The sequence below is a fragment of the Epinephelus moara genome, chromosome 21, assembly GCF_006386435.1.
Source record: "Epinephelus moara isolate mb chromosome 21, YSFRI_EMoa_1.0, whole genome shotgun sequence".
Classification (NCBI taxonomy): domain Eukaryota; kingdom Metazoa; phylum Chordata; class Actinopteri; order Perciformes; family Serranidae; genus Epinephelus; species Epinephelus moara.
This window is the reverse complement of record NC_065526.1, coordinates 25,848,952-25,865,033: the sequence shown is the minus strand read 5'-3', so window position 1 is coordinate 25,865,033 and position 16,082 is coordinate 25,848,952. Positions and strand designations below refer to the sequence as shown.

Sequence of the window (16,082 nt, the reverse complement as noted above, 5' to 3'; positions counted from 1 at the left end):
CCCCAAAATGTCTGGGAGTCCCCATCACTGCTACAGCTACTGCTCATGGAAATCATGTGTTTGACATCACTCTGTTTATTTCTAGATCATATTTCAGGTGTTTCTTGCTTCTCTTGCCTGAAGAGAAGAGCAAAAGAAAAGACGTGGTCATGAGGGGGAATTTGAGCTGCGTTATTGTGTTTACAGAAATGCACAACTCCAAGAAAATGATTTTTTGGGGGCTGCAACTAACAATTTCTGTGAGAGCTGCAATTACCAGTCAATTTATTGAGTTATCCATTGACAGAATATTAACCTCAGCAACATTTCTGATAATCAGTTAATCAATTTGAGTCATTGTTTATTAAAAAAAAATGGGGGCGAAACATTTCCTGACAGCTTCTCAAATGTAAACATTTGCTGCTTGTCCCTATTTAATATGATTGTTAACTGTATGTATTTGGATCATGGACAGTTTCATTACGTCACACTCAGATCTGGGTGCCTTTTCAACTTTTTGTAAGTGTTTTATTGAAACAATGAATTGCTGAATCAAGAAATAATCTTCTGAATAATTGATAATGACAATGATCGTTAGTAACCGCCCTTATGTTCATTACCAATGAATCTGCTGAATCATTTCGGATTAATATAGTTATTGAATGGACCGTTTATTGTCAGAAAATTGTAAAAATGTCCCTTGCAAGTTTCTGGTGCCCAGAGGTGATGTCTACGAAATGTTTGGTTTTCTGAAAATTAGTCCTAAACACAAAAGATATTTAGTTTCACGTCACATAATAAAAGTCGCTAAACATCACATTTTAGAAGCTGCAACCAACTAATTTTTGGCATTTTTCCCTTTTACTTACTCAAAGATATATTATGCAGGATTTTCATAAAAAACAATATATAGATATATATAATATATAGTTCCCCCACAGCGCTCAGGTGAGGGTGGGGCTTTATATAAAGGTAGTGACCATGTGCCAGTCAGTAAGCAGCAGACATCCAAGTGACACATCACAAAAACATTCAGATATAGTGAGGCAAAATGCCAAACGAGAGTAAATCTGGGTTCGGCTTTTACTTTCACTTTCTCTGGCGAACGTGTTCACACACAATTCTGCATAGTACATCTTTAAACAATTAATGAATTGCTGCTGCTTGAATTTTCCCTCAACATATTAAGTGTTTGATCAACTTACTATTCATTTCTAATTATAAAAGCCTGCGCATACCGATTACTCATAATTAGTGATTTTTCGTAAATTTTTCTTACATTTCCTGCACAGAAAGATTGATCAATTAATAAAGAAAATAATCAATTCAAGCAGTCGCTCAGTGAATATATCCTCACTTAACACCCTCAAAGAGACAACTAAGTAGCAGTGATGAGTCGGTATAAACTCTCTCCATAAACATTAATGACATTTTCTAAATATACTTGTTCCCAGGATGCTGCTCTGTCTCTGCTTTTAACCTGGTCATCGATTGGGCCGACCCTGTGCGAGGTCATTAGCTCCTTCCCTCCAGGGCCCTCCTCAGATAACAATGGGCTCTGTGCTTTTCCAAATGAGGATAGATTTAGTTTTCATTAATTGACACACTCTTCCCAACCCCCTTTCAGCGTACAATTGTCTTTTCATCAGGTGCCAGTCAAACCCTTTGGATATCCATCCCAGGGGAAATCTATTGAGCAAACTGACTACTCAGGATGGAGTCACACAGATACCCTCAAGGTTACTGAACAAACTACCGTAGTACTACAGATAAATCTTTCCCTTTTTCTCCCCATCAAGGCCGCGTTGTTTCATGTTGATGGAACATGGGGAATGTGAATGCATCCACTCCAAGAGATAAGATACTTAGAGCCAACTAGTAATGTTACATCATCAGCACTAAGAGTACTTACATTAGCGGGATGCGTATGTAATAATATGAAAGAATAATCTACAAAAGTGAATTGCATCTTCTTCTCTGATGACTTTATACCTGCAATACCTAAAAATTGTTTGAAGTTATGTTGTTGGATTGGAGAAGTGTCCCTGTTTTCCGTAGCCATTTTGAAGCCGTCGTTACATCAGTTGGTCAGTCTGTTTTTCCAACAGCAAGATATACAACAGTACTTTTTGAATAGTATGAAGACAAACAGACATACATGGAAATGGACAGGAGGAGCTAAACCAAAAGAAGCCACTAAAGGTGTTTAAGACCTTTAAGGTTCCATATTGTAAAAAGTCAGATTTCCATGTCTTTTTAACATTATAAAGCAGGTATAGGTGCTATATCAATACTTTGAAATCATAAAAAATGCTCAATCCATAAAGGAGTGCATACAGTTTGTATTCAGGAACTGTATCCTTAAACGAGCTGTCAGGACTTCCGTGAAGTTGTGATGTCACAGCTATACTATATAAAGGTGGAAACTGCAGCTACAGTGCCGTTACAGTCATTCCCCAGTTGCAGTGATGGTGCAGAGTTGCTGAGAGCGCACATGTGGAACACTCGCAAACACTGGCCAATCAGAGCAGTCTGGGCTTTTGTGGAGGAGAGAGGTGCTAAAACAGAGCATTTCAGGCAGATGGTGAATGCAGATATATTCAGGCAGACAGTTTGAAAAAAGGAACATGTTTTTTGTACATTACAGCATGTAAACATGTTCCAGTAGAAAACCCAATTACGAATATGAACCTTGAGATTAGCAAAATGGGGGGTCTTTAAAGGGACAGTTCACCCTAAAATCAAAAATACACATTTATCCTCTCATTTGGTTTGCCATTTATCAATTTAGTTGTTTGGTGTAAGTTGCAGAGTGTTGGACATATCGACCATAGAGATGTCTTTCTTCTCGCCAAAATAATGGAACTAGATGGCACTCAGCTTGTGGTGCTCAAACTGCCAAAAAGATTGCATTTGTAAAACTTAACAGTAATGTCTCTTTTAAGAATTCATGACCCGGTTACTCAAGATAATCCGCAGATTTTGCTGTTAAAAAAAAAATAAAAAAATCTTTTTTTGATTTTGGGGACAATTTGTCCCTCCAAGTCCTTTTGTTATACCAAAACTGCTTCACAAATACAAAGACGTTGGAGCCACTAAACAGTATGCCTCCTGTGCACCAACAGAAGTATATATTTTCTGTAAACACAAACCCAAGTCATTATCTTTGAACTTTACTCACACAAAACTAAAAAGAACTTGCTGCTGTTTGCAAAGCAGAGAGATAACATAAAAACAGCATAAACATGAGAGTCAGCACTATTTGCAGCACAGAACGCCAACTTTCATTGGTGTGAGAAAAGAAAGGACTGGCACAAAGGTTGGATATCAGCGTTATTATTGATTATCGTAGTGTGGAGGTGGTATTAAGGTTTCAGCTCTGTATTCATTTGTGTGTCTGTTAGGATGAAGTGGATGAGCTGCGGGCGGAGATGGAGGAGGTGCGAGACAGCTACCTGGAGGAGGAGGTCTACCAACTGCAGGAGCTGCGGAGGGAACTGGACCGCTCCAACAAGAACTGCCGCATCCTGCAATACCGCCTGCGAAAGGCCGAGCAGAAGAGCCTGCGGGTCGCACAGACTGGCCACGTGGATGGAGAGCTTCTCCGTAGTCTGGAGCAGGACTTAAAGGTCTGTGAGAGCGTTTCAGTGTCTGTATGTATGTGGCTTTGTATAAGGGTTTGACCAGTCACCACTGCCAACTGTGGAGGACAAAGGCTGCCAAAATCCTAAATAAATAAATGATTCGATAAATTAATATGAAATTAAATTTACCAAAAATATACTAAAAATAAACATAGGAATGGATTAATTGATTTAATGTGGCATGGTTCTGTTGCAATTTGCTTGTTTATTTATTTATCTTTATATTAATTCTCCTTTTACTGTATTTTTGCATTTATTTTTTATTTATTTTAAAATTATTTTTAAACGTATTTTTTTTTATCATTTTTAATATTATTTATTCATATATATTTATTTATTATTCTACCTATGCATTTCCTGCAATGTTTTTCCCCAATTTTTTTTCTGTATTGTTTTCTTTCTGCATTTCAGCTTCATTTTGCTTTTCACCAATTTGTTTATCAACTTCAGGGTGTATAGATCAGTGATACAGGCCAATAAATTAACGCCTGCATTTATTATTAATATTAACTCTAGTACATTTAATTGCATAGTAATTTATTTATTGAATTATTTATTTATTTCATTTTCAACTTTGGCAGCTTCTGTCCTCCATAGACATCTACTTTAATTCAGTGTTTTTAGATTTAGATTTAGTTTTATTATGCCCCCAGAATTTAATTAATGCAAACTGGTAAAGCTTTAAAAGAGCATCATAAGCGATTAAAGCTGAACCCAGTCTAATGAAATACATAAATGAAATTTATATGTGTTAAGTGGGTTAGAAGTTTATGAAAGTGGTAACTCACAGGAAACTACAGGAAACAGTATGGCTCTAAGTTAAGTAAGTGATTTTCAATTAATCTAACTGTAAAATTAGATTAATAAAAAAATGCTGAGATATTTTTTTCATTCCGACTGTTTTAGGGCTGCAACTAACTTATTTTTGTCACTGATAACCTTTTAAAGATTTGTCCTTTTGTCCATTAAATGCAAAAAATAGTGAAAATTGTATATCACAAGTCCCGAGGTTACATCTTCAAATTGCTTGTTTAGCCCTATCAATTGTCCAAATCCCAAAGATAATCAGTTTACAGTGACTTGCTAATCATGTAAACACCGCACTATAGTTAAATCAGCTGTGGATGACAGGATTGTGGATGTTTTTAACACAGATATCTGCTTGATATATTGGTCTAACCCAGCAGTGCTTGTATGTGTGTTGGTGTGTATATATGAGCCCATACTAAAAGATATGATTGTGTGAATGGCCCAGGTTATAGAATATATTTATAAATCAGTTTTGTAATATATGTTTGAACTGCATGTGTTTTACCTTCAACATATCTGTCCCTGTGATTTCAGGTGGCCAAAGATGTGTCGGTGCGTTTGCACAACGAGTTGGAGAGCGTGGAGGACAAGCGCAGCAGAGCTGAGGACGAGAACGAGCTGCTCAGACAGAAGATCATCGAGGTGGAGATCTCCAAACAGGCGCTGCACAACGAGCTGGAGAGGACCAAAGAGGTGAGAGGATGATAGTGGAGATGCTTGTTGATACAAGGCTGTTTGAAGGTCATGGGCAAACATTTGCTTTCATGCACACAAAGCTGTGTTTTTATCTCAGCAGATGCTTAATGTCCGTTAAGCTTGCAGAAACAAAAATCCAAAGAATCCTAAGATGCACAAAGAAGTAACATAATCTTGAGAGTCTGTTTGGGCCTGGTGGTGAGTGAATGATGATGCTGTTGGAGAGAAGTGAGGGTGAGTTGTGGTAGTCATCAGTAAAAGCAGTAAAGATGACAGCTGTAGTGGACGTTATTATAAAAGAGGATGTTGGTGACTATGCTGTTTGCACAAGATGAATATCCAGCCTACCGTAAGATGCTAGTCACTGCTGCATATAAACAAGGGGATCAATGGCGATCACCGGCCTGATCAGCAGGGTCACTGGAGCGAATTAATTTCATCAATCATTTAAACGCTCCTTGACAGCCCTTTGAAAACAACTGCTTTGTGCAACGATGCACAGACTATCAGAGCAACCTCAGTCTACATGCACATCATTGTTAACGCTTTACAACAATATGAGCATGTCCTTATTTACAGCTTAATTCTGGTAGAATAGTTGCAGAGGAAATGTTGGGTTAGATGAGTCCACACTTGGACGCTTCTGAGTATTTCACAAGTACTAATGAATTCTAAGATGGAGCCACAGTACTACTCAATACCACCTGAAGCTGCAGCCACCCCTCCCCCTCACAGCTGAGGTGTGTTTACGAAGCTACCTTGAGGCCAAAAAAGAAATCAGTTCACATAAACGTCAATCTGAAAAGAAGTTCAGCAACTCTCTACAAAAGACTCTTTCCTCACGTTTAGCTCTGCAGAATTAAAGAGCTCACACATATTTTGTGTGTTCAACCAGTCAAAACCAGGTCTTTTTCTGTAATTTCTTTTTCAGTGTAAACACTCATCTGTTGGCAGTGAGTCTTCTGACAATGCAGGTTAGGCTGCTTGGAAATCAAATGGCTATTAACTGGTATCTTGGTGGTGCAATACATGATCCAGGACACTTTAGGGTTTCAGACACACAGCTGTAGTTCAGTTCATTTGGTCCAGATCAAGAGAAGACATGATACATTGTTGTATCTTAGTTTTGTGAGGTCGCTGTTCACACTGGCTTTTTACAAACAAACAAAGAGGAGCAAACATGAAGTTATACACTGACAGGTAACTTGTTGATTGGACAGTTTTGGCGACTGTCATCCTGCATCATCTGCACTCATGTGGGGAAATCAAATTCTGGTGACTGACAGACCTTTATGCAGCAACACTTAAAAGCTTCTGAGCTCATGGAGAAATAATTAATTATCAGCATTATAATACTGCAAATTGACCACATGTTATGAATAAAGACTAACAGGTAGAGACAGTTGTGCAATAATGAATCAGAGCGTGTTACTGTGGCGCCACTGTCACACACTTTTAAACTGACGTAACGAACTGACAGAGTCTACAGAGTTAGATACAAGCAGAGCTGTTTTAACATCTTTTTAATTAGGGAAAATACCAGTGCTGATATACATACATGTTACCATGGTTACCAGATGATTTGCTTAAATAGGATGTGTACATGACCTTATACAGATCAATTATAAGAGAGCTTCCTGTGCCAAAATCACGTCTGCTAATATGAAATTTTGCTGGCGGTTCATTTGCACTCACACCACAAAGGAACCACATCAGAGTCTGTTTGCAAGTGGACTCAGACTCACTTTTTCAGCTGGTCTTGGTTCTGTTGTTTGCTCCGCACCAGGGTTCGACTGACATCTTTCACACCAGCTCAAATGAACAGCACTAACCAGACAAACGGACCTGACTTCATTTTAAATAAGCAACCTAACAACCTCCATGAGCCTTAGTAGTTGGTTTTTCTTTTTCTAATTTCCAATATGATGAATATGTTTTGAGTTTTGAGACCACAGCTCCCATCCTGTTTTGAGTTATGTTTCATATCACTGTTACTCTCATGTTGCTTAGTGTTTGAAGTAAGGGCTTCTTGCAGGTAATGAGATGAGCGGAGGCTATTCTCAGTGCTGCCAGGGTTCAGCTGCTTAGACTAAATCGATTTTGACATCAGCAGGTAACATGCCGTCTGGCAGCAAAGAGAAAGTAGGCTAATACCAGGCCAGCCAGTATGGAGAGTTTTTCTTTTGGCAAAGGGAGACACTGTTTCTTTTTTAGTGTCGCGTGCTGCTGGTTTGATTCCCAGCTTGTGCCACAGTGACTCTATATGCTTCACTGAAAATGGTCTTCCACTGGTTAAAAATCTATATTCTGAGCCAGTTTATGACCTTAACTATCAGTGTTTGTAACATTGTTGTTTTTAAAGGCAACTTATCAGCTCCCGACTGAGCTGCACGTGCTCAGACGGAGACGGAAAATCCATGTCTAGTCCGGATGTGCTAATGCAGCAAATGCAGGCGCCAGTTTTTTGTAGCTGTCGCTTGATACTGGTAACCTTTCGGAAGAAAACGATTGGGGAACAGTAAGACTGAAATGAGAGGATGCTCCACATGAGGGTTTTTTTTTAATTTGCACAGCAGTTGTGGTGTTGGCGGCGGCTCCAGATCCTTAATTCTGAGCAGTGTTGGGATACAAAGGAGCACAGGATGACACAGACTCTGTTGTACACAGAGAAACAGGCGAGGGAGTGGGAGAGAGGCTGAGATAGCGGCTGCTCCAAATGATTGCAGATTTTTTTGTGTTCCCCTGAGGTTTGTCCCAGAAAAACACAAGCCGTCTCTGAATCTGCACTTCGACATCACGTGATGCCATGTCTCCCCCCACCCTTCCTCACCATGCGGCGTGTGTTTATAATGCAGCACCCCAATATTTTCATTTTGTTGCATGGAGATGCACAGTTTCTTTTTCCAGGGTTTTTTTCCTTTAGTTTATTCACCATGTACTCATTTTGTCTTTAATTCCCGTGAAATCCATACTGCACAGCGGGTTGCCCGTTTATTCTTTTTATTGCTGATAGCAGGGGACGATAAGAGTGTTTACAAACATTTAGTTTGGGTTGTATTTAAATGAATGAATCAAAGAATCTGCCCTCTGCTCTTGGAGTTGCTCAGTCACAGAGATAAACCTCACAGGAGAGGGGAGGAGCACTGATAAGAATGTGGTTCAACTGGCCTGTAAGGTTGCCTCTTCCCTTCTTGCTTTAATTAGGTCTTGTGAATTGTGATCCAGGTGTAATGTAATGCAGTGAGAGGCAGAAAATCTCCACACTCCTTTGGATTTTTAGTAGTTTTTAGAATTGCACTGCATGCACCTGTGTCCTCCTTCATTTTGTTCTTTAAATGATCTTGTCTTGTTCTTTTGCCACCTAAGTTAAGTGATAACAGACACTTACTAGGATACAAAAAGCTTTGCTGGCTGCTTTTCTTGTCAGACTTTCTCACCACAGTGTTAAAAGGGCAGCTAACCCCTGATAGTTCAGGCGTCTCTGGCCTTTAAAGCTCACCTCCTCCTGTCCCTATGCCTGTTCTCTGCTATCAGAGGCCACACAGTGTGACTCTTGCCCAGAGATTGGCACCCCTGCATGGATTAATCCAACAAGAAGGCCTGTTATAAAACAGCCTGGCGTGTTTCAGTACACTCTGATGGGAGGGGAGAGCCACAGAGAAAAAGACAAAGAGGCAGAGTGGCAGAGAATGGCGGTAATCAGATGGCTGTAGGTCCTGTCGGCCTGCGATACGACCACAGCTCCACAGCTCCACAGCTTACCGACCTGATATTAAACAGTTTAGGAGTGCAGGCTGACAGGAGCCTCTGTTGTTACACTATTTGCCTGAGGAGCAAATTGCTGCCGCTGCTGCTTCTGTGTGGTCAGTATGAAGGCGAACAGCGATTGGTGGAGATTTTTCATTCCTCTGACATTTGAAGAAAGGTCCACTGATACGTGTAATGAAATGGAACTAATGAAATGTCAACGTGCATAACACAAGCATCAGGTGATTTATTAGGTGCTCTCTGTCCCCTGGGATACGTTCATCTTTCATTATGGAGAAATGATAATTCTTTGTGCTGTGTGCTTGTTGACATACAGAAGCACTGGCTTGACATCAGATATCATGAGGACAGCACACAATAAATAAATAAATCAAACCAAACTCTCCAGCAGCAGAGGTGTATTTTATTGTGCTAACCCATGTTAACACTCTGATTATACTAGTAAGATTATGCTCCTCTTTGAAGCAGCTGCATTTTGCTGGCACTCAAATAATTTTCCATAAGGGGGACAAGATCCCAACAGCAAAAAATATGTACCTTTATCGAACCATGCAGACAGCTTTCATAGGGACTATTTCTTCAGTCAAAATTTGCTCCAAAGAAAACTTTAAGATGTGAGGACTTAGTAACAAGGACTTTCTGGATGTTCACATTATTATTGAACTATTTAAATGAACTTAATTTTTTTTCTTTGCGTTCGTACTAGAAACAAAACTCCATTCCCTTCCACTGTATTAGAGTGGAGGCAGAAATCAGAAATGATATAAGAAAACCTTAATAAAGAAACCAAAACTATCATTTGCATGGTTAATGTAGGGCTGCAGCTAACAATTATTTAATTATTGATATTTTTTATAATTGTTTATTTTTGTTTTTGTTAACTGACGTACCACCTCTGTGATTACAACAACTATAAAATGTCAGAAAATATTGAAAAATGTCCATCACAGTTTCACACGACCCAATGTGACATTCCAAAACAAAAACAATTAGATAGATAGATAGATAGATAGATAGATAGATAGATAGATAGATAGATAGATAGAAAAATAAGGGAAAAAATACTGAACATTTTTGAGATCCACCTTCTCAAATGAGATGTGTTGCTTTTTCAGTTATATATCATTTTAAAATGAACATCTTTGGGTTGATCAAAATAAATGAGCAATTTTAAGACAGTACTTTGGGCCCTGGGAACTTTGCAGACTAAATAACATGAAAATAATAAAAAGAGATGAACAATAAAGGAAGAAATAGTTTGTTGCTGCACTAAACAAGGAAAACACAAAATCCTCCCATTTGGGAAGCTGAAAACAGGGAACTGGCTCGACATTTTTACTTGAAAATTAATATTCTGACAATCAACTGATTGAAACTGTTGTAATATCTGGGCAGTAAACTTGAAACCACACCTCTGTCGAAGGTAATAAAATTTACCTACTAGCACCACTAGTGGAAAATAGCTATCCTGTGAAGATCTGTAACACCAACTAGCACTGTTGTGGTAATCAGAGTATTGGCAGCATTTTCTTCCACGAATGTAAAAATAGGAATCAAGGGTATCTCCGAGAGTCGCTGTCACTGAGAATCTTTTGTCGCTGTGTTTCACTACAACAAAGGTACGAGAGGGGAATGCCTGCATTCTCAATAAGTCGCGTCAACAATACCTGAGTGGGAGTCACTGCAGACATGACTTGTTTCATGTCAGAGCACTTCCCTCTCTCACAACAGCTCAGCAGAAGAAGAAGCGTTGGCTTTGAAGAACATTCTCTTCTTCTCATCACTGCTTCTCACTTCTCCTTCATATCTCCCCCTCTCCTCTCCTCTGCTGTGGTTCCCTGTTGGAAGAGTGTGAAGGAATCTCATTGACCTAGTTAATATCTTGTGTCTGACTCCACCAATGGGAAGGAGAGCAGTCATGAGGAGAGGAGTAGCGTAGGGACTCTGCTGTAAGTCGAAATCTGCTGCAGTGACACGCATCCATATAAAGCTTATCGTCACACAGCGGTTGTGCTGTAACATCTCCATCTACACATTGGACAAGTGTTTGCTTATAAAATATTATTCAGGATTCGACCATACAACTTTAGTTTAGGTGATTTTCATGTTTTTACTCAAATTTAAAGTTTGAAGGGTTACACCTGTGTTGTGAAAATATTAAACTACTAATAATTGATTCCTGAAAAAGGTTTAAACTTCATTACATTAATACGTATGTTTATCACAAATTTAATGACATTCAAATTAGGCTAAACCTGTACGATGTGTGGCTAAGCATTTTAGAGGCAATGACGCCGTTTCCCTACAGGCAAACTATCAGCGACACAAAGCAAATGGGGAAATCATCAATTCTGCATGAAACCCCGGAGTGGTGTGTTATAATTCTGAAGTGCTGTCCTTTGAAGTTTAAAACCCATGAAAAATGAAATTCCTCCTCCGTATGAACATGTTTTGCAAGTATTTTAATTTACACAAGTATCAAAGCTGCCACTTTATAATCATAAAACATCCTGAAGCATTCACTGTAGCAGCAATCAAAGTGTCTTTAATGTCCTCAGACACATCAAGGGACGTTTTGTAGAAACACATTTGAAGTCATCTTAAACACAATCTTCAGAAATCTGGTGACTTGGTCTCGTGTTTCACATTTTATTTGGATTTAAAGTGGCAGTTAAAGTATCAAAGCTGGTTAAATGTCTGTTTGACTTTTTGTAGATAACCAATCAACATCATTTTATTTAAGTAGTAGTTAAAATGGATAAAATGCCAAATCACAGTGAATATATTTTGAGTTTTTTAATGTCTTCACATTTTGAGATAAAGTCATGGTTTATGGCAGGAAAACAGCACCTTGGAGCTGCTTTTCTACTCGCTTGTCTTTCCTGTGAGTTAAAAAAATATTTCTCTTTCCAGCGTTGATTCCATGACTGGTGCAAGTTCAGAGATATTGCTGCCATTTTATGCCAATTTGTGGTCATGTTTATGGTTAAAAATAACAAAAAAATCAAGGTAAAGATAATCCAGCAGCTTTGCTCTTAGGTGATGCATTTAATCTACTGCAAGAAGGTGAACCATATTTAACAATAAAGTAGGGATTAACACGAGTACTCGAGTACTTTGGATTGGACGTCAGTATTCGTTCAACGTATAATTGCCACCTAACCTCTCACATTTGAACATGGCTTTTATATTTTTTCCTATTTAAAATGGGTAAAATTTTATTTCTTTGTAAAGCTTCTTTGTAAGGCTGTCTGTTGCTTCGCCAAGAGCCTCCTTGCCCCGCTTTCGCTATCCCTCTGTTTACCATGACACACTGCTGCCCGCAGACACACAAAGTCACAGGGCTAACTGTGAACATTGCACAGCTAACGTTATCTAACAGTTATTAACAGGTTTAATGGCAGAGTTGAGCAATTTTGGTGTCGGTGTGAGTTTTTTGAACCGTTAAACAGCTCGGCCTCAGATGTTAGCTGCTGCTGTTGTGTTAGCTCATGCTAACTGGGCAGACGTAATGGCAGCAACAGAAAGTTTGTAATTATAAAGTAATTGAAATTGTAATTGAAATTGTATGTGTAATTGAAAGTTTTCTAATATTAACTTTAGATTTATGGTTTTCTAGACTAATTGAAGCTGTTTTTTTTTGTTTTCTTTTGCAGGAACTCTACAACAATATAATGCGAGTACTTGAATATTGAAGTTACCTAAAATGTCCATCCCTAATATTAAGACCAAAATTTCTCATGGAAACATCCCCTAACAGAACATGAGATGTTTCAACAGACACCCAGATGAAATACAGGTGTCAGACGTAGTGAGAATAAAGATAAATAAAAGTCTACAGTCATGCTAACTTAGACACAGTGGTGTTTGAGTTAATGCTAATATCAGCACACTAAAAAATGCTAATATTCAGATAGTAAGCAGGCTTACCATATTTACCATCTGAGTTCAGCGTGTTAACATGCTAACATTAGCTCATTATTATTAGACACAAAATAAAGCTGAAGCTGATGTGAGTATCATCAGTTTTGCAGGTATTTTGTCATTGACAAATTAAATTTTTTAAGATTTAATTACATTAATTCGTAGGGGAACATTAATATCTGAACTTCATGGCAGCTCATCTGACAGCTGTCAAGATATTTCAAACAGAACCACAAATGTCAACCTTATGGTGGCACTAGAGGAAAAGTCAGGGATCACCAAAGTCAGTAGGATTCATTATCTGGGAACCGTGAATGTTTGTACCGAATTTCATGGCAATTTATCCAAAGGTTGTTTAGATATATCAGGCTGGACCAGAGTGGCCGACCAACTGTCAGACAGCATTTAGCATGGCTAAAAAGCATTATCTCATCATCCTGCAGTACCCTGCTCAGCTTAACCTAGATCTGAACACAGCACAATATACACAGTGCCCATCCGGTGCTGGTTTCTTGGATACTTCTCTGCTCCACTGTAACAAATGGTATTAGCAGTTATATTTAGGGAGGTTGACAGCAGCTTGGCAGGCTGTAAGTCAGACTGAGTCACTGTATTTCTCACCTCTCCTCCAAACACAAGGAACAGACAGGCCACCAGAAAAAATAGAGCTCCCAATAGTATGTTGAGGGCCATAGCCTTGAGTGAAATATCATCCTCAACAAAACAGTTTTTGGCCTCGACAAAGGAGTGAAGATGTCTGTTCTGATCTGAGTTATAATGTGTGTATGTGTGATGCACGGTGCAAAGAGCCACACATTTCAGTGACATTTAAAATACAATTTGGTCGTTTAAAAATGTGATTAACAATATCAGCTTTTACAATGCAGACAATACTTCTTTGGACAATGTCTAACCTTACAGATTAAATTGTGCTCAATTTCAACTGTTTCGTTACTTTAAGACCATTTGAGTAATCTAAGTATAAAACTCTGTTTAAATGGCAGGGACATTAATCGTTGGGAACATCCCTGGTCAGAACTACCTTATAAGGTGATAATATGTCAGGACTGTGTGTCTGTCAGCTTTTCCTGGAGTTCTTCTGCTTCTAGGGACCAAAAATAATCAACAATTGCAGCTTTACATTTCCTGTACAGAGGTGAGGTTATATAGTAAGCAGGGCTGGAATTAATAAATATCATCACAAAAATCCTTTTCAAATAATCTGCTGAAAAGTTTTGCTTCATTGATCCCCGCACGAAAATTGGGTCATGTTGCAGTTTCTCTTATATACACATATATATAACAGAAAAATAAGAGGTATAAAAAATCTGTGTATGTCACTGTTCTTTAAAAAGTCAGAAAAATAATCATCATTACAAGATCTCAAGGTAACGTCTTTTATTTGTTCTGTCTGATACTAGTGTTCAAATACCCCCAAAAATAGATTTACTATAATGTAAGACAAAGTAAAGCAAGGAATATTTGCCTTTGAGAGGTTGGAAACTTGAATAATAACATCATTTTATCTCTTTTTGTAAGGATTGTTTTGGTGACCAAGTATTTCATCTTGTCGGGACACCTCTGACCTACCAGCAGCACTCCTATGAATCAAAACTATAATGTAGTAAGCACTACTTGTTACATCTCCAAATAATCCACGGCTCTCTTTCCAAAACTGTGTGTACCCCTGTTTATAGAGGAGACCTCTGGGTGTGTGTGGAGCCAGTGAGGTCTACAATAGTTTGACGGACTAAAAGAGTTCATTTGATGTGGCAGGGGTCAGAGGCTGTCTGAGTCACAGAGGTTGTCACCATGTTCTGGCCAACAGCAGCAGGGGGATACAGGGCTGTGTCAACAGAGATGTTTAGTACAAAATGCTAAAGGAGGATTCTTCAGGCTGTCTAGTGCAGAACAATATCATATCCTTGTCATGGAAGAGAAATTGTACAGTTTTGGTGCTGAACTATACGTGTCTATAGCACCATGTATTAAAAACTGTACCGAAAGCTGCCAATCACAAGGAAGCATGTTCACGTTTGTAAATGCTTTGCAGGTTTTGGTTTAGATACTGTCTACACAAAAAGACATTAAGAATACCCACAATACTACTGCATTCTCATGCCTAATACAGCCAGAAAGCTGGTGTTTAATGCTTCTACATGTTCAACTATTCTTAGATAGATTTGGACTTAAATTTAATCAATTTCAGACTGTTTATTGTACAGGCAAATCTTAATACAGTGTCTTGTCTAAGCAAAATTTAAGCTTTGAGTTTGGCTCCTTTTGTTAAACCTGCATTAATTTGTTGTTGTTGTTTTTTGGCCACTAGATGGCAGCGCAACAAGCTGTGAAAACAACACTGACATATTGTCACCTCATAAAGTTGATAGGGCAAACGTGTTTACAACCCCTGCAGACATATCATGAAGCAACATTCATTGGCAGTCGTCGTTTGTGGCTACAGGGTTAATATAACTCCTTTCCTGACTTTCCTTTCGCTCTGTTTTGGACTCCACCAACTCCTGACGGAAATATCTGGCTCGTTAGCTACAACTTGCTTGATTATGTTCAACCTTTTTCGTCATTTAGTGCTGGACAGGTAGTACACAGTGGGTTTTTAGATCTCTTTTGTTGAAATGAAAATGATAAGAGTGGTGAGACTGGACCAAAACACTAAATTTGCTAGCTATAAAACCAAAACAAGAGCTGAAAGGTGCCAAAAAGCTCAGTAAGGCTCAGAGGAGCTGCAAAACTTGTGAATGTTGTCTTTTTATCCATCCTCACGGGCTGTGGCTCAGGAGGTAGAGTGGTCGTCTAACAATCAGAAAGTCAGTGGTTCAGTCGACCCTTGCAGTCTACATGTGGAAGTGTCCTTGGAGAAGATACTCAACCTCAAATTGCTCCCAGTGGCTGTGTCATCAGTGTGTGAGTGCTTGTGAATGTTTATCTGAAGGCCAGGTGGCTCCTTGTATAGAAGCCTCAGCCACAAGTGTATGAATGTGTGTGTGAATGGGTGAATGGTGCCTGTGTTGTAAAGTGCTTTAAGTAGTCGCTATGACTAGAAAACTGCTATATAGATGCAGTCCATTTACCATTGTTATTTATGGGCACATCACTATGAGTGACACCTTTCACAATAAGCAAAGTCAGTTTTGTATTATAAATATTGTCAATATTGTAAGTATAGCTTTAAATGTAAAAAAAATAAATAAATACATACCTGAAACTAAGGTATTAAAAAATAATGTACCACTATGGTAT

The 16,082-nt window shown here is 38.6% G+C and overlaps 1 protein-coding gene across 6 annotated transcripts in view; it reads left to right on the top strand.

The window, feature by feature from the left end:
• LOC126408758 (microtubule cross-linking factor 1) overlaps nucleotides 1-16,082 on the top strand; it is a 96,172-nt gene that overhangs the window by 2,788 nt on the left and 77,302 nt on the right. For all 6 annotated transcript variants that reach the window (XR_007571951.1, XM_050074424.1, XM_050074423.1 and 3 more), the window contains exons 2-3: nucleotides 3,384-3,608; nucleotides 4,968-5,126. Coding sequence is in view for 5 of the 6 variants with exons in the window: in XM_050074424.1 (XP_049930381.1) it covers nucleotides 3,384-3,608; nucleotides 4,968-5,126 (384 nt within the window). In the remaining variant the exon portion in view is untranslated. The remainder of the gene's footprint in view (nucleotides 1-3,383; nucleotides 3,609-4,967; nucleotides 5,127-16,082) is intronic.